The sequence below is a fragment of the Artibeus jamaicensis genome, unplaced genomic scaffold (assembly GCF_021234435.1).
Source record: "Artibeus jamaicensis isolate MK-2021 breed Jamaican fruit bat unplaced genomic scaffold, CSHL_Jam_final scaffold_537, whole genome shotgun sequence".
In the NCBI taxonomy this organism is placed as follows: Eukaryota; Metazoa; Chordata; class Mammalia; order Chiroptera; family Phyllostomidae; genus Artibeus; species Artibeus jamaicensis.
The window spans coordinates 38,495,341-38,519,096 of record NW_026522047.1 but is presented as its reverse complement, the minus strand read 5'-3'; the positions used below and the strand labels follow the sequence as shown (position 1 = coordinate 38,519,096).

Sequence of the window (23,756 nt, the reverse complement as noted above, 5' to 3'; positions counted from 1 at the left end):
TATTCAATTGGAGGCCGGAGCTGAACGCTCCCTCTCTAACCGTGCGGCATGTGTGCCCTGCCCTGCCCTGAGCGGCCAAAACCCTCGGCACTAATAAAGCTCACCCAAACCCATGCTCCGAGAGTTAATAACAGTATGACAAAGGATACTGAAAGGGTTCAACTATAGCCCATCACTGCCTGCTAACGTACAAACCTCCCACATGTGGCAAACTTCCCAAGCATCGTGACGAAGCTCTTGCCCAATGACTGTGACCCCAGATCCACAAAGGTGGAGAAGAAAAGAATTCTGAAGCTACAGAAATATAACAGAGTAGTTTGTAGAGGAAATTAAATGATGTTGTGAAACTCATCCACATGCAGATGAAGCAAAGCAGGGAAAACTGCAGGCAGAACTGGACGGAGAATTTCTCAGGAAGCACAAATTTGAGCAAGGGCACAGCTCATAAAAATACCAATAATTTGGAATTTTCCTATAGGCACTTTAGGAAACCTGCCAACAGCAAGAAACGAGGTGACTTCAGTGCCAACAACCTGACGTACTGGCACTGAATCAATGTTCTCGAAGGAAAAGATGCTTGCGTTCTCCAGGCCCAAGGCAGCTGTGGGAGAAAAGGCTCGACCCACGGGCAGGGGACGGAGGGGAGCAGCTCAGAGCAGCTGAAATGCTTTGAGAGCTTGGACTTCAATTTGGAGAACTCAGAAGGGAGGCTGTGACATTTAAAGCAGCGAAAGCTGAACTGGAACACGTTTAAAATCTGGACCCTTGGACCTCTTACACTGCAGTAAAGACAGATGCAGACTTCCAAAGCTCCGTCTGTGCGTGTTGTAATGCTGGGTTCGGGGGTCCTTCCATACGACTAGAAAGCTGAGGCGGCACTGAGGCGGCACTGGCAGAGCCTCCGTTGTAGATGTTGGCAGCCGAGTGTCAAGGAAGTGGTTCCAGTAACCAGGCAGGAGAGCACAGCCGCCGAGGTCACCTGCTTCGACCCGGGGCATCTGGGGAGAGACGGCACCTCCACAAAACCAGCCAGACTGAACCTACGACAGACGGTGGGGTTTTTGTTTTTGTTTTCTACAGCCAGAGCCCCCACAAAACCAGCTGAGGGCAGGGAAAATAAGCAAACTGTAAGAATTCATATATCAATGTCCTTCCAAATAAAAAAAGTCTTTATTATATTTTAAATCACAGAACTCTGGGCTGAATATCATTAGAGTCACACACACACGATCATTAATTTCTGGAGTTGTCTATCATACTCTGTCTCAAAGTCTGGCCTGTGCCTCAGGGAAAATTTCCAGTTCAACCACATACACCAACTTGGAATAAAAGAAACGTGCAGAGTCTTTGGGTTTTAGCCACTGTCCCAAAGTGCTGTTAGAGATGACGATTTGTTGGGGGCCCTGTTGCTGGGTGGGAACGAGAATCAGAGGGGTGCACGCGCAGTTCTGGGTGCTGTTCAAAGGCGACTCTCCGTGCCTCCTGACCTGCAGGCCATCATCTCTTTCCCTTTAATTGTGTTGCTTTGTTTTTCTCTACAGGGGCTGCCTCACAGTTTCAATAAAAATGTATCTTCTATTCAGAATCACACCGGAGAGCAGGTGGTTTGAATGAGTCTGTACTATTACATATTAAGTTACTGAGGCTGTAGTCAAGAAATCTGAACCCTGGGGTTACAACTCGAAATAAATATTATTTCGAGGTAAATAAACAAATTACTTGGCTAGCTAAGGAAATGCTTACTCTTACAATCATAATCACAACCTGGACTTTTGCTTTATGCTGCATTCCAAGACAAAAATCAGGTATCCTACATCCTCATGACTCCCAAAGCATCCCTCCCCGCTTCTCCCCAGTGCCTGGGGAGAAAGGACTCCAGGGCCCGGAGGTCTTAGTCCCGGGCCGGAGTCGCGGTCGCTCGGTCAGGTAGAGACTGCCTCGGGTCCCGCCCTCGACTAACACCAGCTGCTTCCTCCAGTCTGACTGTGCCTCCGTGGAGGTCCCGCTCGGGGACAGCGCGGGTGTCGAATGCAGACGCCAGGGTGAGCTCAGAGGCAAGGACAACTCTGCTCACTGATTGCATCAGACGACACAACAGAACGTGGATGACAGAGCCGGCCCTCTTCTGGACGCGTCGTCATCATCTTCAGAGCCCACACGCTTCTTTTCTGATCAGGAAATCAAGGGTGAAAGGAACATTCCTGTATACTGCTCACCAACATCTTCTTCTTCACAGAAGTGAAGCTATTTTAAGAATATAAAAAGTGTTTTAAGACATCTGTTTTCAGAGACATACCACATGCCAGAAACGCTTTTCTGAGCTGGTTTGCTCGAAAGCCCAGCCCAAGAACAAGGACGGCCAACTTCTGTGAGCTACCAAGACATGTTCTGGCATGTATATTTTCACTTTCCTGGCGTTACATAATGTCTTCAAGTCCAACTATATTTGATATATATATATATATATATATCTCATCCTTTCTGTCAGCAAAAAGCGGAACAATTAAAAAAAAACTCCCAAGTTGATATTTGTGTAGACTGAAGGTAGAATTTTGGTTGGTTGTTTTTTATAACTTAGAACATGGATGAAATCAAAACGTCCCTAAATTCACAGAGTTGAAAAGTCCTTTTCCCCATTCACATGAATTCATCTGAATCGTTGCCGTCCTGTAGGAAACAAAAAAGTGAAACCATAAAAGACTTCAAAATAAATAACTCAATTTGTAAAATTTATGATTAAGTGTTAAGTAACAAGCCTCCTTATGCCTAATTGTCAGGTTCAGAAATAAGAGTAAAATGATTAAATTCACTCACAACTTTTCTATCTTACATTGGTAGTTGTTCAGAAAGGCAGTGGGCAGCCACGTCCCCTAAGGTGCCATTATGTGGCCCGGGTGACACTACAGGTGACCAGCGATGTCCACACTATGAACGAAGGCCTGACCGACCACATACAAGGTGAGACAAGAAGACACAAGCTGTCCTTCAACAGATCTGCCACGTAACACCGTGCGCCAACCATGTGCTGATACGTAAAAACATCAGGAATTTGCAAAAGTTTAGGAATTTGTCCTAAATTCCACTATGTTGAACTGCAAAGGTTGTCACATATTTGTAACTTCACAGATGGCTCTGAATTTTTTTTAAAACTAGGGAAAGTCATTAGGAAGCCACAGACTAGTTTGCTAAGTTACCTGGCTTGCCAAGTTTTTGATGATAAACCGTACACAGTTTAAATAGACTGATCTGCTTGTGTGGCTTTGGAACAAGTCCTGAAGAACAAGTATAAAAGTTGGGCCCAGAACCCCCTTTGAGACACTGCGCACGCCGAGAAAACTGCTCTGAAGGCCCACACGCTGGCGGTGTAAGTTCTGGTCCGTCTGATCGAACACGTCACAACTGGGACGTGCCGCTTGTTCCTGCTTCTCTCCCTGACCTGCTGCGGGACAGCTCAGTTGTTGGAGAAAGGACGCGTGTCCAGGGGTAGACATGCTTGTCTCCTTCTTAACAGCCTTATTTGCGGTGTGTAGGCAAATATGAGATCAGGTGGAAAACAATGGTTTCTGTGAAGTCTAGCTCAATCTCCACTTTTTTTTAAATCCATTCAATCTTTTAAATTTATTTTTATTTTTTTAAATTTTATTTAGTTATTTTTCAAGTACAGTTTTTTAGTCTATTTCTCCCATCCCAGCCCCCACCCCCCAACCCCCGCCCCGTGCTCCCCACCTCCCTCCCATTTCCACCCCCCTTAGTTCTCATCCCTGTGTCCTTCCTATTTGTTTCTCCAAATCAATCTCCAGTTTCATTCAGCAGTTTTGGGTGACAGTCTCTTCGATTAGCCCAGTAAACGAGGCCACGGTACACCAGTGTTTGTCTTCCATGCAAGCACTACAACTGTGACTGACTGCCCAGAGCGCCAAACTAAAGAGCATGAGAGAAGCGGAGCCGTCCTGCATCTCGAAGGTTAGCTTTAGATCCCGAACACCGAGAGTGAGAAACTCACCAGGAGAGGATAACTGAGGCTGGGACAATGAAAATGCATCACTCCCAATGCAGGTTGTACAACACAGTCGCAAAGAGTTCCTATGTGTCTGAGAATCTGTAATGTGGGATTACGGTAACTTTTAAATATATACCTGAGATCCAAGACTTTATTAGGACGATTTTTATATTTCAGATTCCCTTTAAGAGTCAATATGTTTTTCAATATAGCAAAAATAGGTTTTTTGTCATCCACTTATAAAATGATAAGCACATAAAATGTTAAAAGTAATTGTTTATGGTTCCTGATACCAGATTTAGAAAGACTAGAAAGAAATTACAGATTGAAGAGAATGAATCTGAATAGGAGAGCACAAACAAAATTAAAACCAGCTTCAGACGGAAAGACTAACAGTTTTCTCACTGGTAAAAGCTAAATTAAAAATTATCTTACATAAATGGCAGCATATAGCTAAAAAATCCCCTGATCGTGTTGCCGAAGATAGTTACAAGGACAATTAAAGCTTTTTCTTCTGCAGTATGGGAAAGAGTTCAGCGAGCCCTTCCAGTACAAGGAAGAATCAAAGCACCCAGCACAAAAGTTCCTTGGAAACTTGAACCAGATTCAAACCTGGAGTCAGGAACAGGGGTAGCGAGCCAACAGCGGGAGGGGGAAAGCAGAAGGATTAGTAATCCTTAGGACCACAAATCGGATTTCCCAACCCAGGAACTTGTAACATCTGTTGACAACCAGATGGAGTTTGCATATATGTGTATACTCATATGTGTGTATGTTGTGTGTTGACTCCATGATTCTAGAACAACATTAAAACTTAAAAAATCCACAATGATAGGAATGAAAATGCTTAAAATCGTAACATAACATAGGTGCCAGGTTTCTGCTGGAGAGCAGCCCTTAAGTAACAGAGACCTTTGATAAGCCACGACCACCACAGCAAGGACATGAGACTTGGGGCGTGGTGAAGGCTTCTGTCTCACTGTCAAACTACTCTACGGATTTGAAGGAACCTAATGGTTCCCAGAGGAGATTAGACACATCTCCTGTTTTAATGCTGGTATTTGGTGGGGTGATAGGAACAGGAAATAGTGATGACACTTGCACACGCAGTGATCGAGTCGGAGGAGCGTTCTCACGTGTGCCCGCGTCTGACCCTGGAGCAGCCCACGGGGCAGTGCATCTCCTTTTCGCTGCAGCTGCACACGCCCTCAGAGGTTCGGTAACCTCACTAGGCTTACTGAATTAGTAAACGACAGTTTCAGTCACTAAACTTCAAATTCAAGGCTTATTTCATTACATAATGGTGCTCTAGAATTTTTTAGGAATTATAAAGATACATCTCTGACCATAAAGAAGCCTCATTAAATTTAGTTCTTCACAGAGACAGAAATAAAGATATCGTCCTTATTAAATTTAGAAGCGTATATAGATATGAACAAGATACAATATCCTATTAACAATTCCAATTCACACACTATTTCAATATGGAGTTTGACTAGATGACCTTTAAGGGACTTTCAGTTCTGTTCATTATTTCCAAGTATTAAAGCCGTGCTGTTTAACTGTTTTACGTATGATGATGGAAATGTTCTATTTCTGCACCAATATCATAGACCCTGGCCACAAGCAGTTAGGGTGACTGAGAAACTGAATCTTCGAATCAAATCAAATTGGAATGAACTTAAATTTAATAGCCACATACGATCAGTGCCCGGTGCACTGGAGAAAACAGGTTTACAGCACCCGTTTGTGAACTGTACTGTAAAACATGCCACGTAGCACATGCACCCACTCAGTGTCAGTTCTGCGCAGAGAACTACTTAGAGTAACTAAGTGCTGACGCCAGGAAGACCCTTTCAGCACCACAATACAGACCACCGATTCCCTTCGCCCCAGGTCCTGGGGACTCACGCCGCCCATGCAGTCGCTGGACTGCAGGTAAGATCTTAGGGTCAGTCCTTCCACTTTATTTTTTAATCGAAGGTGATAAGTTTGTTGTCCCTCGACTGTAACACAGACTCCGCAGCCACGTTAATACAGAACACTGACCCGTACAGGCCCTCTGGCAGGTCTGCAGCTAGAACGGAGGGACCTGAGGCCTGGGAAAGTCCTGTGAGGACTGACAGACCCACACTTCACAACAGACAACGCATGGTACCAGGGGACCCACTTAAAAACACACACGAGGAAGTCTACCAGGAAGAGGCGGCAACGCCCAGCAGAACCCACCAAGAGCCCCATCACTGCTGACTCACATCGAGCCGCGCGCAACACGTCAGTCAGGACTGGCCAGCGCTCAAATGCCAAACACTTTTGGTGACTTATTTCAAGGAACAACATAAGAGCAAATAACTTGAGCGTACCTGATTTGAAGACATATTCTCAACTTTCATTAGTGAAGAATAGCTCCTGGAAGAAAAAAAAATTAAATAAGGTTATACAGCTGGCAAGTATTAGATGAACATTACATGTATCCAGCACTGCTGAGGGTCTTTCTTTAAAAAAAAAAACAAAAAACCCTGACCTCAGGGAAACTGCAGTATAGAAAGAATAAATATCCATGAACACTGGAGGTGCACAGCACTCCATAGGTTATGGACCGCTCACTAATACTCATTTCAAGCCCCCCCACAACAACTGTGTGGCATCACTCAAATGAGGAAATTCTATGGCCAAGAGCAGATACGATTTGCAGCTGAAGTGTACGGCCCAAACTGCGGAGGCGGGGACTTGAAGGAGGAAATGCGTCAACGTGGGCACAGTAGTGAAGGCACTCTTCTCAGATGAGGGAGGACCCAAACTGAGCCCAGTAAGTGGGGATGGGCGAGGGGGAGAGATCCGGAGGACTGTACCAACAAAGGTAAACAGATGGTATCTGTAAGGACATTTCAAACCAACTCAAGTGGTGTCTGAAAGCAAAGTAGTGGGAAATCAGGCTGAATGTGTGGGGGCCTGATTGTGTCGTCCTAACTGTGTGAGTTGACACAGTGTGACCAGCAAGAAGCCACGATACACAGTGGAGCAGAGGAGAGACCTGTGAGATTTGAGAAGTATTAAATATTCACGATATACAAGATGCTGTGCTGAGCCTGGGTGGAGGATGAGATGGGAAGAAAACAGGAAAGGATGGATAAAACAAAGCCTAGCCCCCAAAGGATTTACTATGAGGAGAAATGAGATCTATTCAACAACAGATACGCAAAGAGTTTCTATCAGAAATACATAAAGAAACAAAAGAGACATATAATACCAGCATATTAAGAAGAATAATCTGTAGCAGACAGAAGAGAGGAGGGGAGATTAAAGCAAAGACCAGTTAATAATTACAGTATTTACTTACCATTTACTAAGTATCCTTTATTTGCTAGGACCTGTGGTACATGTTTCATAAATTACTGCTAACCCTACAACCACCTTCTAGGGATTGATCTGGGAGGAACTGACCATGACATGAACAGTTTCTAGCCTGGGTGAAATAATGCTAGGACTGAGAGAAATGAGAAAGTTTGGGGCATGTTACTTTTGAAGTAATGGTGAGACATGCAAGTGAATATGAACTGTAAAAACTGAAAATTGAGGACCAGAGGGCAGAATTGTCACAGAGACAGCAAGCTGGGAGAAGGCACCCAGAGGGAGGTATTAGTAACATTAAGTGGTATCTATGAGAAATAAGTAAACAGATAAGATCATAAGCCGCATGAGAGGAAAGAGAAAGATATGTTGATTCAAAAGTGGTCAGAACAGAAAATCCCAACCCTGGCTGCATTTTAAAATCACCTGTGGAGATTAAAATATATTCAGATGTCCCACTGTGGGCGTCTACAACCTTGGTTCAAGGACCACTGTGTCTAAATCCCCACTTAATGAAGGAGACACACAATTTACCCTTCTTTAGGTCACGCATTTCCTCTGAGCTCCATCTATCCCATCAATTCAAGTGCCTGTCTGACATTTTCTGGATGCCTCAAAGCTATTTCCAGATTCACATACCCACACCCAATTCACGGTCTTCCCCACTACCAAGGATGGCTGGGTTCTTTCCAGTATCCCCCGCCCCACCCAGCCAGCTCAAAGAATTGCATAGCTTTTCATTCCACGAAGGGAACTGCTTCTTCCCCTGCCTCTCCCCTCAATCCAATCTATTTTCATTCAAATCCTGTCCTTTTATCTACAGAACCACTTGTCATTAATCCCAGTTGCTCCACCCCCACATGGCCACCACAGTCCTAGCACTGCCTTTCACCAGGACAAAGGCAATAGCTTCCTACCGGGCCTAGCCACGCCCACCTGCTTCCCTTTCCTTTCAGGTCAGAGAAGTAACCTCTCCAAATCACAAACTGTACCATGCTACCCCTTGCTTAATGACCTCATCGAACTCTCCGGATGAAGACAAACATGGTCAATGAGGCCCCACACTGACTGGCACCTCAGCCCAGTGACCCTGCAGGCCAGCTGCTCCAAACACGTGGGCTTACTTTCAGTCCTGTTTGCCTTGCTCCCTCCGCATTGGGTCTCTGCCACAGAGTTCCCTCTGCTTAGAGCACCCTTCCCACCCCAGCCCCACACCCTTTAACTAGCAGTGTTGATTTAGCTCAAGAACCACTGACAGCATCAGGGAAGCTAATCTCCGTTATTTACTCATCCATAATAGCTGACTACTCACTTAACTGCATATGCAAAGCACTGGGTCACATGTAAGGGGATACAGGATGCATATAAGTGTTTGTTTGAAGGAGCTTATCATCAAGATGAAGAGCTATGGTACCCAGCATTGTTTATAGAAGGCAGCAGCAGTAGTGTGTCAGAACAAAGGGAGGTACCATTAAAACAGTCATTGTCATCCTTTTAATCCCTGGTCTCATCATTACCTCTTCCTGCATGTTGCCACTAAACGCATCATCCTTACAAGCCTACTTCTTTCTGACAGCTCAAAAAACCAATAATGGCTCCTTATCACTTACAACGTGAAGTTTTGGACTGAACAAAACCTTTCACTCTCTTTATTTCCCTGTGCATGACCTTGACTCTGGTCTTGATAACTTGTTCATTCCTTGCCTTACAGGCTGCATGGTATAGCAGATGTATGGACTTTAGAATCAGACTTGAGTTTGAATTCCTGCTTTAACGCTTATCAACTATAACCTTTTATTTGTCACACATTAACCCCCCTGCAGAAGCGATCTTTGCCCCCAAATCAAGTTCACATCAAGGTTCAAACTGATGACACATGAACCTGTGTGACTTGCCATCTCACCTGGGTCTCATCCTTCTCTGACTCCCATCACCGGACCTCCCAGACTCCCACTTGAATCACCCCTGCCTCAGGCTGCCAGCATCCCACCCTTTGTCCTTTCTGATCTGTTACTCGATTATCCTCCACTAACTACACTTCCCTGACTCTTATTTCAATATCCACATGGTGAGCTTGATTCTGATGTTAATAAAGTTTGCTACAATACCACAAAAGCCCAGTAGGAGAAAACAAAATTAAAATAGGGCAGGCAAGCTTTCACTGGGTTACATCACCGGATGGAACCACTGAGGACTTATAAGCACTTTGCTACCATAACTTGTTGGGCTCCTAAACCACCCGCAGAGCAAGCAAACGCCCCTTCGCTAATTGCACTGTTTGATAATCAGACTCTTTGCACTGCCGATAAATAACACTCCCTGTACTGGAACTGTGTGACCAAGAAAACCTTTTTGCTCAACATGCCTGGGCTGGAACTAGGATGTCCACAAACGCTTCATCACATGTTGCCCATTCTTCTTATCACACAACCCACCTAACCACCGAGCCAGCCAGCCATTTGCCCGCACCCGTCAGAAAACAAATGATGTGAGTCTGTGGTCTCCTTCCCCCAGCAAACCATCTCTCCCATCGTCAGCCCCTCGCAGCTTGTCTTCAGGAACCGTGCCCTACCCACATGCCCACACCCCTCCCCACATCCCGTCCAGGGGTGTGTTCTCAGTTCACACCGAGGGCTATGTTCCCTGGTTTGCAAATCATCATCTGAATAAAACTTTTAAACTTCTCCAAAGGAGCCTCCGGACTTTTGTGTATGCACGAATTCGGCTCCTCAGACGACACGACTTCCTGTGACTCACCGAGGGCACGCTCCCCAGCGTGTCGGGAAGAGACGGGACCCTCTACAGGTTGGGCGTGCTGTGTCTGTGTCCACCTGCACTAGCATGAATATTTATCTTTCATTGACTTTACTTCCACTCCTTTTTCACACTTTGCCCAGCTCTAAGCAATAACATCCATCAAGCCACAGGTAGGACTGGGCTTTAAAATACTCATTAAAATAATTAAGTAACTGAAAACACGTCAGTGGACATGCTGCCTAACTCCTTGCATGTGCCACCAGTGATATTCTCGCCACACCTGGAGTGACCTGATCCTGAGCTGACTGTCGACTTACGTGAGTGAACAACAAAACGATCACTCTCTCTCTCTCTCTCTCTCTCTCTCTCTCACACACACACACACACACACACACATACACGCCCTCCCTGTGTGTACGGGACACCAATGGGCACCAGCCTGAAGGGCTTCTCCGAAAGCCCACTGTCCGAAACCAAACACAGACTGAAGCAGAGATGTCCTGCCTCCCTAACTCTCCAGGGAAGACCACTTCCCAGACTCCAAAGACTTTCAAAATCTAGGCTGAGTCTCTTCTGCCTTCTCTGAACTCTGTATGGCTTCCAGCAGAGCAGGCATTCCTCCCCACACCCAGGCCCCAGCAAAGATTCTCTACACTAATACCCCACTAGCTCTCAGGCTGACAGGGCAAATATGAGCTAAAGAGCCAATGAACAATATGGGTAAGTGAGAATGTTAAGTCTAAGGAAGGGACAATTTTCATTATTGTTTAAATGAATAAAATGATTAACAGAAGGTGTTAATATACTGCTACTACCTAACCTTCCAACAACCCAAATATTCCTAAACACTACCTAAAAAGGGATGAGCAGTATGTAGGCTTCCCACGATCAGACCGTTAACAACTTCTGCACCCCGAGGACACGGAGTACAGCGCCTGTGTGCGAGGACCCGGGGCAGCTCAGGGGCTCTGCCCTTGTAAGCAGAGAAGGCAGGCAGCGCCCTCTCTGCTGTGGGCGTCCCTCTGTTCACATCTGGGCAAAGGGCTGATGGACAGGACCCCGACTAGAGCTCAAAGACCCTGGACTCTACGAGAACACTTCCACCCATTTCTGCCCCTTGTAAAAACCAGAAATAGAAAGCTTTCTGTCATTCATGTTCAGAAAGTTAGAATGGAGTCCAGAGTATAAATAATAGTGTTAGACTTGGAAAGAAGTTGGAATGTAGCTCTTCAGAATACCGGCATAAGTACTTTTTCACTGAAATCATATGGCAACACAGGGGGTACTGCCTGGGATAAGAATATTTTCTTGATTTATCTGTGGACCCCCCAAAGATTCAAAAGTCAATTTCTTAAGCAAGCACAGCGACTAAAGCGGACATTCCTTACCAGATGGTCCAAATAAAAGAGTCAATAGTTGGTGAAATTCAATGGTATTTTCACTGTCAAAAAGCCAAGTGAAAGACTTTTAGAACGGGAAGATTTTACAGGCATAGCATTTGATCTCTCGGGTGGAAGAGTCAAAATTCAAGTGATGCCAGCACCAGGAATGCAAACGCGGATTAAACAACATCAGGAGCCTGAATGTGTAGCTGGAATTTCACAAAAGCTGCAGAGGACGGCATGCAGAGGACCGCAGCTCTGCACGCGCCAAGCAAACCTCTGGCACGCGGGCGCCCCGGTTCCTCACGCTGCAGCCCTGCTCACGCCCTCCCACTTCAGGCAGCACGTGGAGGTCGTATCTGCGGCACATGTTTCACAGAAATAAACACACCAACTGTTTCTGGTTTTCTGAGGCCCACGATAATTTATTAAAAACGAAGCAGAAGGGATAAACCTGCATAGGAAAACGTGGACTAGAAGAGTGACTGCAATTTATCCCACTTACATTTTCCTTTTTATATACGTGCACCAGAGTGATGTAAAAATCTGCCTGAAGAAGCAAAAGGAAAAACTGCAAGTGTTTAGATGCAGCTTAGAAAATGGGAACGATGAGTAATCCAGGTTTCAAGGAAACCGGCTCAGAGCAGGGCGGGAGAGCTCACTTTGACACTGCACCATTCCCAAAGGGAGCGACACGCCGCAACCTCTTTTGCTTTTTGGTGTACTTAACATGAGATATCTATGGGCAACTGTGGGAAAACCTAGGATTCTGTGACTGGAAGTCACAGGATCAACTTCCTTTTTTCACTGAGAAAAATGAGAAGCCTCTTCAGGTAGAGAACTGTATACATCCATACAGCTCAGTGCGGCCGGCAGAACAATGATCTCCCCCGCCAAAGAGGTCCACGGGTTCACGCCCAGGACCCATGGATACGTTGCCTCAAATGGCAAAGGGACTACCTTGCAGAGGTGATTAAAGATCTTAAATGGGGAGATACTGCCATGGATTATCTGGGTGAACGCAAGGTCACCATGTTGGAACTCAAAAGCAGAGAAGCTATGATCGAAGAAGGGGCCGTGACTGTGGAAGAAAGGCCAGACATGTGCTGCTGCTGGCTTTGCAGGTGGAAGGAAGGGTGAAAAGCCAAGAACTTTCTTTTCCAGTCCTTAGAGGTGGGCAGCCTCTAAGGGCTGGAAAAGAAAACAGAGTCTCCCTCGAGCTCCAGAGAGGAACACACCCCAGCCGACGCCTGGGTTTGAGCCCGGTGAGAACCACATCAAACTTTGAACGTACAGGACTATAAAATAATAGACCTACGTTGTTTTAGGCCACTAAATTTGTGGTAGTTTGTTATAACAGCAATAGAAAACTAATATCGTCAAGTGTTCTCATGGCCTTACACACTAGAATTTCAAGATCCAAATTATATTTTAACTACTATTTATTATTTTTAAATGCAGCGTTTTGGAGCAGACCTCACTGCATTCATTGCTTTAAACTTTGAAAATGTAAAAGAGAGGTTTTAAAAACAACCTTTCAGAGACACTTGCACTGGCCTTTAGAGCTGAAACGACAATTTAAATATCGTAGTTTGTCAATGTCAAACAGTTAATATAGCATCCCTTCTTCTTCCGAAGATGTTTACAAACACTTTCAAGATTACTCATGATTGTTTCTCCAAGAATAAAATAAGCTATTTTATTGTATATACTCTCGCATATCTTGCTGCTATAGAAGGCCCATTCGCTTGATCAACACATTCATATAAATGTCTTCAGTCATTTAAAGCTAGGCTTGTTATACATATAACAAGCTCAGTATATCATTCCCCCACTAGTATATCATTCTTACAGGCTAATCCTTGACTAAAGTCACAGTGAAGCCTCCTCAAGGTCAATACCAATTCCACAGCTCTAACGTACCTAAGTTCGTCCATTTCTCTCTTCTTCTTCATCTCCTCCTTTTCTCTCCTCTTCATTTCCTGAATCTGGGCTTTTTTCTCATTCCTCTCCTCACGGTCTCTGCATTCCTTCTCCGCCGCAAGGTCTGGGAACCGCTCCGTTTTAGTCTTTTCTAATCGGTTCAAGATCTCATTCACTTTCTTCTCCACTGTCACAATTTTCACCTTTGAAGGAGAGGAGGAATAAGAGTGAATCTTTACTATATGGTTATCCCTCAGAACAGGGGACAGGCTTTCCAGGGGCTTAGCAACCCAGCTGACCTCCCTCTGGAAAACACACATCACATGCTGAGAACTCAAGGGCAGAAACGTCAGACAGAACCCACGCTGCTCCACTCGGTGGCAGGACCCCGCCTCCCTCGGTGGCGCAGGACACTCACATCCTTCTGCCTGTGAAAGCCTATCTGCCCCACGTCCATGTCGGCTGTCTTCTTCAGGTTGGACCACGGTGTGTACACCACATTAACGTTGTTCATCTTGCAGCCTGCCAAGAGAGACGGTCGTCAACGCGCAGGCAGGATGACACAGAGCAAAGTGTCAAATTTACCCACTGGAGAGTCACAGAAATCCAACGAAGGAAGAAGCTTAGGATGAACAAGGCATCAAGTGGTTCAAACCATGAAATACTTAAAAAAAAAAAAAACCCCACAAAAGGCCAATGGTAAAGTTGACAAACACAATTCAAGCAAAAGTATTACAGTGGGGGCCAGGGTTCACTTCAGGGACTTCTGAGACTCACTGGAATTGAATGCAAAGTTATTAAATGCATGTTACGGAGAAAATGCCCAAACAGGCGTGCTCAGATTCTCACAAGGAGTCCTTGGTCCATTAAAGGTTAAGCAGCAAGACGAAGCAAAAAGTCACGGCCTGGGATCCAGAGACTGGCGCTCCGTCCTGGCCCTACCGCACACCAGCAGTGTCACTCTGGGCAAGTCCCCATGCTCTTGCAGTGAGGAAACCCAACAGCAGAGTAAAACTGTGGGTTTTTTTTGTTTGTTTCTTTTAGCAATGGAACCTCTTTTGCCAAAGATCCAGATGAAAGGGAAGCCAGGCCCCGTGTGCTCCTCCTCCTCCTCCTGCCCCCCCCCCCCCCCCCCCCCGCCACTGCCCTTCTACATTCACAGCCTCCAGGCAGCTCACAGAATCAGTTTAATCGCTGGTCCAACACTCTTTAAAGCCCTTTGATATTAGACGGCAAATTACTTTATAGTTTATTAAATCACTCCATACACGGGAGAAATCTGATGACCACCATGTCCTTCGCTTATAAAGTATTCCTGCCTGAGAATTCATGGCGCTATCCTACTCAACAGGAAGTACCAGACTGATCCGTATGGTGGGATGTTCTACAACGGGTCTCCACTCTAACAAAGTCCACGTCCTGAAAGACAAAGAGGTGCTTCCAGATAAAAGAGACTAGAGACATGACAAGGAAAGGGAACTCGAGATCCTGGATCAGAAAAAAACACTACAGAGGGATGGGGGGGGGGGAAACTGGGAAAACCTATGTACAGACTGTGTTTCAGGTAACGGTGTCTGATCCATGTTAAATTTCCTTAATTGATCACTGTAATGCAGTTACTGAAGAAAATATCCTTGTTCTTAGGACAGAAATGATGAGTGTGATCTACAGTTTTCTTTTATATGATTCAGCTAAAAAAGTTAATCATGAGTGTGTTACAGACAGAAAGGAAATATAGAAAAATTGTTGAATTTAAGTGAAGAGTATACAAGAGCTGTTTTTCTTGCAACTTTTCTGTAGGTTTGAGATTTTTCAAAATTGAGTTTTTAACAAATCTCCAACGTGCAAGGAGGATACAGTCATGGACTGGACAAGGGATCGTGCCTTCTACGACTAAAGGAGGGCAGAAAAGTACAGGAATAACTGCAGTTGGAAGCAGAACTCACCAAATATCGGAAAGGTTCAGGTGACGTGCTAAGGTGATACAGAGGGGCGGTGGGCACTCAAAGGGAGGAAGGGAGCGGCTCCATGAGAGGGCTGCACAGCTTAGTGGGTCAGACAGAAGACTTCAAGTCAGACGGTCTGACTTCAAATGCAGCCTCTGTTGCATGTCAGAGCTCTGACACCTTGGGCTAAGTTCCTTAATTCTCTTTAAGCTCTGCTTCCCCATCTATAAAATGACAATAATCATCTCCAATTTATCTGGTTGATAAATGGAACAGTTTGTAAAATGCTAGAAATATAATTAAGATTCAATGTTAGCAATTACCACAACTATTATGCGGACCTTGAACCTGAGCTTGGATCTGGACTTGTGATGACTGACAAGAAATACAAAACTGAGAGCAGAGGGAACGATACAGTCTTGCGCCATATAACAATGTTTTGGTCACTGACAAACTGCCTATGACAGTTGTTCCATAAGATTATAATGAAGCTGAAAATTTTCTATCGCCTACTGATATATAATTGGCATTTGGAAGAAGATGCTCAAAAGGGTTCATCCATGACTTCTTTTTTTTAAATTTATTTTATTGCTTATGCCATTACATTTGTTCTATCTCCCCCCACTTCATTCCCCTCCACCCTGCACACCCCTCCCCCACCATTCCCCCTTCCATGACTTCTAGAAGTTTGCCAAGGACCAGGAGGTTGCAAAAAATCAACAAGGCTGTGGTTGAGACGGCAGCCAACTTTAACCTGGGCATGGGTGAGGGTGACATTGAGGAGTCCTAGAGGTGGCTGCTGAGGAGGTGACTAATGAGGGGTAATTGGAACTGGAACAGGAATGCATAGCTGAAGAAGAGGCAAGAGAACAGGAACCTTCAGAATAAGAAAACAAAGAACTCCCAAGAAAATTCGCAATGAAGGAGAGTGTAGCAGAAGCTTTTGCAAACTTTAGTAAGATCCTTAAAAAGTTAGAAAACATGGACCCCCAACATGGAAAGGTTTCCATTAATAGAGAAGGATATTTATGGTGCATTATCTGCTTATAAGCAAATCTGTGTTGAAAAAAAAAACCACCAAGCAAACACCATGGGCCTTTTTCTGAAAAGATATCTCAAGAAGAGCCTCGGGCAGGCCCCCCAGGAGGTGGTCCAGGGGAAGGCAGAGCTATATCACAGGAGACACCAGTTCTGTGCGTGTTACTGCACCTGAAGACCCTCCCGTGGGACAAGACGTGGAGGTGGGACATGGTGACACTGGAGACCCCAACTCTGTGTGGGCCTAGGCTAATGTGTATATTAGTGTCTTTGTTTCTAACAAGAAGTTTAAAAAGTAAAAAAAAATTCTTTAATAAATTAAAAATGGAAAGAAGCTTATAAAATAAGATTATATAAAAATTTTTTTGTACTGCTGTAGTGTGTATTTTGAGCTATTATTACAAAGAGTTAAAAGTCAAAAAATTAAAGCTATAGTAAGCTAAGGTTACACTGAAGAAAGATATTTTTTATGAACTCAGTGCAGCAAAGGGCACAGATTTACAAAAGCCGCAGCAGCACACAGCAGCCTTCTGGGCCTTTGCTCGCCCAGTCACTCACTCGGGGCAACTTCCAGGTGCTTCCTGAAAGCTCCATTCACGCTGAGTGCCCTACATAGGTTTGCCAATTTTTACCTCTTATACCACATTTTTTACTGTACCATTTTTATGTTTAGATGTACCAATACTTGCAATTGTGTTACAATTGCCTGCACTATTCACTAGATTAACACGCTGTGCAGGTTTCCAGCCCAGGAGCAATAAGCTACATGTGTAGGAGGCTTCACTGTCCAGGTTTGTGGAAATTCACTGTACAGTGTTTATACAACCATAAAACCGCCTAACGATGCATTTCTCAGAACGTATCCCCATCGTTAAGCGACACATGACTATAAAAGCAAAGGCGCAAGGTGGGAAAACAGCAAATACTTGCTTTGGCCAGAGTGTGAAATATGTGAAGGGAAAAGAGTCCTGTAGTCAGATCAAAGATGCTTAAACTGCCAGCGTAAGAAGTTTGGACTTAAGTGTATAGACAAGGTGGGTTGTCATGAAAAGTGTCCAAACTTCTAGAAAGTTTAATCTGGAAAGAGAGTAGAAGACGAAGAGAAAAAAATCAGGATCACCAGATTTTATGAAGACAAACCAGCTGAACCGCACCTGCCTTGATTCTGAAGGTGGAAGGCGGTCAAGCGCGGAGGAAAATATTTTAACTCCACACAAATGGAGTGTACTTCCCAAATCGCACGGCAAAGACACTCTCCACTCCTCGGCATCCTCTGCTACTCACTCACAACAGCAAAGACTCTTTAGGCCCAGCTCCTTTCTCTGCTAAGTGAGACACGGCTGTGAAAAGGGGCCCAGGAGTGAAGAGTAATTCTATGTCAAGACTTCTTTTCCTGTTTTCTCTAAAACTAGTAACCTATAAATGGATTAAGAAGAAAGAGGCTGGGCCAAAAAGCCCCTTTAAGAAAGTCACATCTGCTAGCCAGGGCAGAAGAGGTTGCAACACACAAGGAAAGAAGATAATGATGGTTTTAATTTACACCATTTTTAATGTCAATAACTGAGTATCTTAACTGGAAATCTTAGACACTGTTCTACTAATGAAAATGGAATGTCCTACCCTGGCCAAGTGGCTCAGTTGGTTGGAGCTTTGTCCCATACACCAAAAGGTTGTGGGTTCGATTCCCCATCAGAGAACATACCCAGGTTGAGGGTTCGATCCCTGGTCAGGGTGCGTATGGGAGGCAACAGATAGATGTTTCTCTCTCAGGTCAATGTTTCTCTCCCCCCACCTTCCTCTCTCTCTAAAATCAATACACATATCCTCAGTGAGGACTAAAAATTTTAAGAAAGGAATGTGCAACTTAATGATTTATGGAGTTAAAAGAAAGTCAGTGGCTCTACAAGACTAGACTTCCACTTTCTTCGACTTGGTACCTGAAGCATTGAGGCTGCTTGAGTTAGACTCGGAAAACAGTCTACATGATGGGGAAGAGGGTACACCCTCCAGCTCCTGTTTGGTAATACCAGCCCCTGGTACCTGCTGTTGGCTATGAGTCTGCCCCATGCCATCTTCTACCCAAACCTTCTTTCTTCCCAACCCTCTGGCTCTTCCTCCAACTTCATATCAAACCAAACTTACCTCTCCCCTATGCAGGTCTGTATCCTATTCCTAAAATCCAATCTACTAACTCAAACATTCTTAGCAGAACGTGATCTCCTGGCTCCCCTTTTAACTCCCACCTCCACGTCGGTAACCGTCCTTCTTAACCCACACTACTCACAGGTTAAGTCTTGTACAGTAGAAATAAAGCTCCACGCCCAGCATCGCAGGCCCTTCCTAAAACACTTCACACCCACTGTTCTCCATCCCTCTCTGCACCTCAGAACCAGGAGAGCACTGGCAGCAGCTGATACTCCCGGATTACCCCAGATCAGATGAACCAGACGCTCCCAGAGATAAAAATCAACTGAGCTGATGATACCTTCAGTTTACAAAAGTCAGCGAGAAAGGAAGAAGAAAAAGCAGGAAAAGAGTGGTTTGGAGATTTGAGTTCTAGTATCTAATGACAAACAGTGGAAATAAAGACACCAAACAACATTTAAAATAAAGCCATAAGACACATTTTTTCCTTAGCTATTAACATTACCTGATTTCCAAAAGTCTCTCTACAAATAACCTTAAAAGTAGGCAGGTATGGACAACCTACTATTCAAGGTAAGAAAAACAAAAGAAGGTGAAAAAGAGTCAAGATGGGGCTGTAAACATGAGAGGGGAGGAGAGATTAGTCTTTAGTTCTTTAATAGGTAGCAGAACTGCCATCTTAAAGAACAAGTTAGTCCTTTGACTCAAGCCAAAGTCAGGAACATGTTCCCTAAAATGTAATCCATTTCAGACACAGAGAAATCAGTGCTAATTCTGAAAACACTTCTAAGAGAACTGACCTTGGATGCTATTGGCCTTCACAAGATGGGCACAATCCATTAATACTTCCTTTGGAATGTCTTCTATCTTCTCCCCCTGAAACACAAAAGTAGACCAAATGGGCCAGGACTTCGCTACTGATGGACACCAGAGCACTCACTGGGCTTTGCTGCCTCAGCAGGCACAATGTTACTAAAAGCAGGGGCTCTTTAACTGTATTTCAGAGCACTGAAAAATGAAGTGTTACAGGAGCATTTTAAACTAAGAAGGCAGTAATACAGAAAATATTGATACATAAGTGAAAAATACCAACAGAGGGTATAAATGAAAACTACTAAAATACTAACTGTAATTACGTCTGAGTAATGTCTCCCTCTTTCTTCTCATTCTTACTTCTGGAAACCTTGTGGGGAAGGTTTCTAGACAACTGGGTGTGTTCTTAGCTGAGGTCCCTTAGGACCTTCCTCTCAAAAAGACTTAGTTTTGAATCTCAAACATCTATCCTCGGCCCTAATCAGGAAGCAAGTTCTTGGTGTGTTAAATAAAACCACCCACCGTAAGGGAGAAATAATATTGATTCTTTCCTCTACAGATACTGTATCAAAGTCAAAGCTGAATAAGCAAAGCCTTTCCAGAAGAACAAAAATATCTGAGGCCAGAGCAAATGGAGTCAGTCAGTACTGACTCCTACCAGGCATGGGATTACAGAAGCACTTCTGTCTGGGAAAGAAATGTTCTACCTACATAAATATTTTAGATAAATTAAGGGTGTTCCATTATGTTTTTACACTTGGGTTTTTTTGGTGTGTTTATATTAAATGTTTTAAATGGGAATCTCTCAAATACATAAATTTTGACCCCAAATGACATGATTAACATTTGTCCCTACTTGAAAGATAGATCTTGAGCCCTGACTGGGCAGCTCAGTTGATTAAAGTGTCATCCCAATATGTCAAGGTTGTGGGTTCAATCCCCGGTCAGGGCATATACAAAAATCAACCTGTCAATGCATAAATGAATGGAATAAGAAATATCTCTCTCTCCTCTCAAATCAATATTTTAAAAAAATTTTTAAAAAGGTATATCTCGTCCTATGCAACTCCCTAACCACAGAGAGGATTCTGAATTTAATATCTTGACAACATAGTGTCATCATTATGAATATCAACCATTATACTAGGCTATAATATGGTAATAATGACGCATTCAGGGGCTTTTTATGATAACACGGGAGCTGACTGACCCTATGCTAAATAAATAAAAATGAATAATTAAAAAACACAACAAGAGCTACCAGTTTCTGAGTACCCACCACATGCCAGGTACTATGTAAATAGACATATGAAATGCACAGTAAGTATTAACTTCATTTTACCAATGAAGAAAATGAAGCCCAATGAGGTTAAGAAACTGGGCCAATGTCCCATATATCTAGTTAAGCGGCAGAGCAAAGAGATAAACCCAGGACTAGAACCATGCTCTGAGAACTGGGCCCAGGGTACGGGCCCAGTTTTTTACGGATTCTGTGAAAACGGTTTCTTGGCCTTGACGTCAGGTCATGTCCCGACATCCCTCCTTACAGCCTAGGCCGTCACTATTCCTGAAGCACTCTCCACTTCCTGTTTTGCAACTTCTAATACAATACGAGCAGGAAAAAACTCATTCAGCTTAGCATTATCCATAAAATCAGAGTAAACAAACTAAGTGGAGAGAGGTTAAAATACTCTCAAAATGAAAAGGTCAAAATTTCAACTGTGGACTTTGTGCCATCTATCTTAATAAGATAAGAAACCTCTAGATAAGTGAGACATTTTTTATGGGTTTTCAAAAATCAAAAAGCCTAGGAAAGAGCACAGCTGAACATCTATGATCTTCAAGGTTGGGGATGAATCCAACTGAATTCAATAAGAAAGAATTAACACATATAAGTGCTTAGCATGTGCCAGGCATTATTCTAAGTGCTTGAGATAGGCAAGCTCATTTCACCCTCACAGGGACCCAATAGGATAGGTACTGTTAGCTCCCTTGTACAGATGACAAAATAAGCCACGTTGAGTAATTTGCTTTAAGTCACATAGCAAGGAGCAGAGCCAGGGTTCACACCCAGAGTCTGGGTTCCGAACCACTCAGCCCGACTGCATCCCCAACACTTAGTGGGCACCTACTAGGTACAAAGGGCTATGCCGTTTACTGCAGGACATGAACCAGGTGAGAGTTCCTTAGAGAGAATATATTTTTAGTGAGCACATTGTGTGCTTCCAAAAGAAAATAACACTGAAACTTCTTTTCAAAGAAGCACCATATCGTGCTGTGTATAATGCTCACTTTGCCCAAATTTCTGAAGGAAAAATAAGGATGCCCATTATACATGGGTATGATGATTACATACCATGGGCATAATAACCCCGTGTATAATGCGCACCAAAACGTGTGTGTACTGTACATGGCGAGATACGGTGACAACTGGTGCTAATGTGAACTTGGGACAACCAGCATTACTGCCATTTTGTAACACAGCAGAACCCAAAGGAAAATCTTTAATGTGAACCAAAAGGAAAGGTGGTAACACCATACTGTACCCCAATGAAAGAGCATCAAGTGTTTACTAAAATGGTAAAAGGTTGTTGTTGTTTTTAATTACAGAATTCCCCAAAGTGTTGGGAAAACGTATAACTATCAGACAGCATTTTCAATGAGCAGAATACTTTCAGAGAGTAATCTGGCACAAAAAGAGTTATCCAATTGTTTAGACCTTTTGACCCAGTAATTCCACTTCTGAGAATTACTATAAAAAATAATTCAAAAGAAAAACACAGCAGTTCATAAAAAGGTATTTCTTGTTGGACGGTCATGATGCTAAAAACTATAAATAGCCTAAATTTTGATATAAGCTTTCATTAACTGTGGCACATTGCCAACTCAAAGCAGTTAGCTGAAAAAAATAAAAAAGTAACATGAAAAAGTTTATAAACAGTCACTTTAAACAATCAACCAGGGGCCGCCAGGACAGCACGCCGACCGAGACAAAGAATCGAGCTGTATCACGAGTGTGCGACACAACGTCACGGAAGGGTCTGGGGGTGGGAGAGCTTCTCAGTAACTTTGAAAAGCTGGTTTGACTGGAAACTACAAGGCAAAAAAACAAAACAAAAAACTGCGCACACTGTACATTAGTTGATAAAGTTGTTTCATATGGGTTAACAAATCTGAAACCACTTGCACGTACACAGGAGTCAAACTAACCATGGAAATGGTGGGGGAGCAGGCGGCTCACTGTCTGAGGGGGACTGACAGATAAGCGAGGCGGAAGGGCCGGAATGGATTTGTCAGACACTTTTGTACGAGCTCGTGTTTAGCTTAGTGTGGATACAGCTGGAGAGATACAGAAACGGCTGTTCAGACGTGGAGGCACGGGCTGGTACCCATGCACGTGTCTCCAACTCTGGGTCAGGTGAGAGGGCCTCTGTGCGATTCTTGCCCCCAAACCTGCGGCTCCAGTCTATGCCTGGCAAAAGCAGCAGAAAATTCCAATAGAAAATACTGACCAATGCTTCTCAAACAAACTGTCAAGGTCATGAAAAATAGGGAAAGAGTGGGAAACTGTCGGAGACCAAAGACTAGACAGACATGGCAACTAAATGCAAGTGGACCCTGGACTGGATCCTAGAACAGAAAGAGAAAGTTTATGGAAAAACTGATGAACTCAAAATGGAGCCTGTAGTTTAGTTCATAGTAATGCACCAGTGTTGGTTTCTAGGTTCTGACTAATCCACCATAGTAAAGTAAGATGCTAACAGTGAGGGAAACTGGGTGTGCAGCATGTGGCGATTCTGTGCTCTCTTAGCAACTTTTCTGTAAATCTAAAATTAGTCCAAAATAAAACATTTTAAAAAGCAGTACATATAACAAGTATAGACATGCTATGATTCAACTATATAAAATATAACATATGCCCTGGCTGGTTGGTGTAGCTCAGTGGATTAAGTGCCCACCTGTAAACCAAAGGGTCACCAGCCGGTTTGATCCCAGTCAGGGCACATGACTGGGTTGCAGGCCAGGTCCCCAGTAGGGGGTGTGCAAGAGGCAACCACACACTGATGTTTCTCTCCCTCTTTCCTTCCCTTCTGCTTTCTCTAAAAATAAACGAATTTTTAAAAAAATAATAAAAAATAACACAGAGATGTAAAGACACACTAGAAAAGTAGGGGTTTTACGTTATTAGGGAAGATCACATTTTTTCCCTTTACTACTTTTGCGAGGTTTTAAACCTCCCAAAGCCCCTGATAACTGGGAACATCTGCCCTTGGTGAGGCAGGAAAATCATATGAGCTTGAAAAAAAGGAACCGCAGCGTGATCTCCAATGGCGAAGGCAGTAAGTACAACAGTGTCAACTGAAATGAAAGGGTCAGAAAGCAGAGGTGACAGACAACACA

At 43.9% G+C, this 23,756-nt stretch overlaps 1 protein-coding gene across 3 annotated transcripts in view; it reads right to left on the bottom strand.

Moving 5' to 3' along the window:
- Window positions 1–1,146: 1,146 nt before the first annotated feature.
- The window catches only part of CCDC25 (coiled-coil domain containing 25), a 37,703-nt gene continuing 15,093 nt past the window's right edge, over window positions 1,147–23,756 (bottom strand). For 2 of the 3 annotated variants that reach the window (XM_053658476.1, XM_053658479.1), the window contains 6 exons: window positions 19,343–19,418; window positions 13,832–13,935; window positions 13,414–13,616; window positions 6,364–6,409; window positions 4,004–4,099; window positions 1,147–2,667 (listed from right to left, as the gene is read on the bottom strand). In XM_053658476.1, the coding sequence (XP_053514451.1) occupies window positions 2,638–2,667; window positions 4,004–4,099; window positions 6,364–6,409; window positions 13,414–13,616; window positions 13,832–13,935; window positions 19,343–19,418 (555 nt within the window). In that variant the 3' untranslated portion in view covers window positions 1,147–2,637. The remainder of the gene's footprint in view (window positions 2,668–4,003; window positions 4,100–6,363; window positions 6,410–13,413; window positions 13,617–13,831; window positions 13,936–19,342; window positions 19,419–23,756) is intronic. The other variant, XM_053658478.1, reaches the window with a different exon arrangement.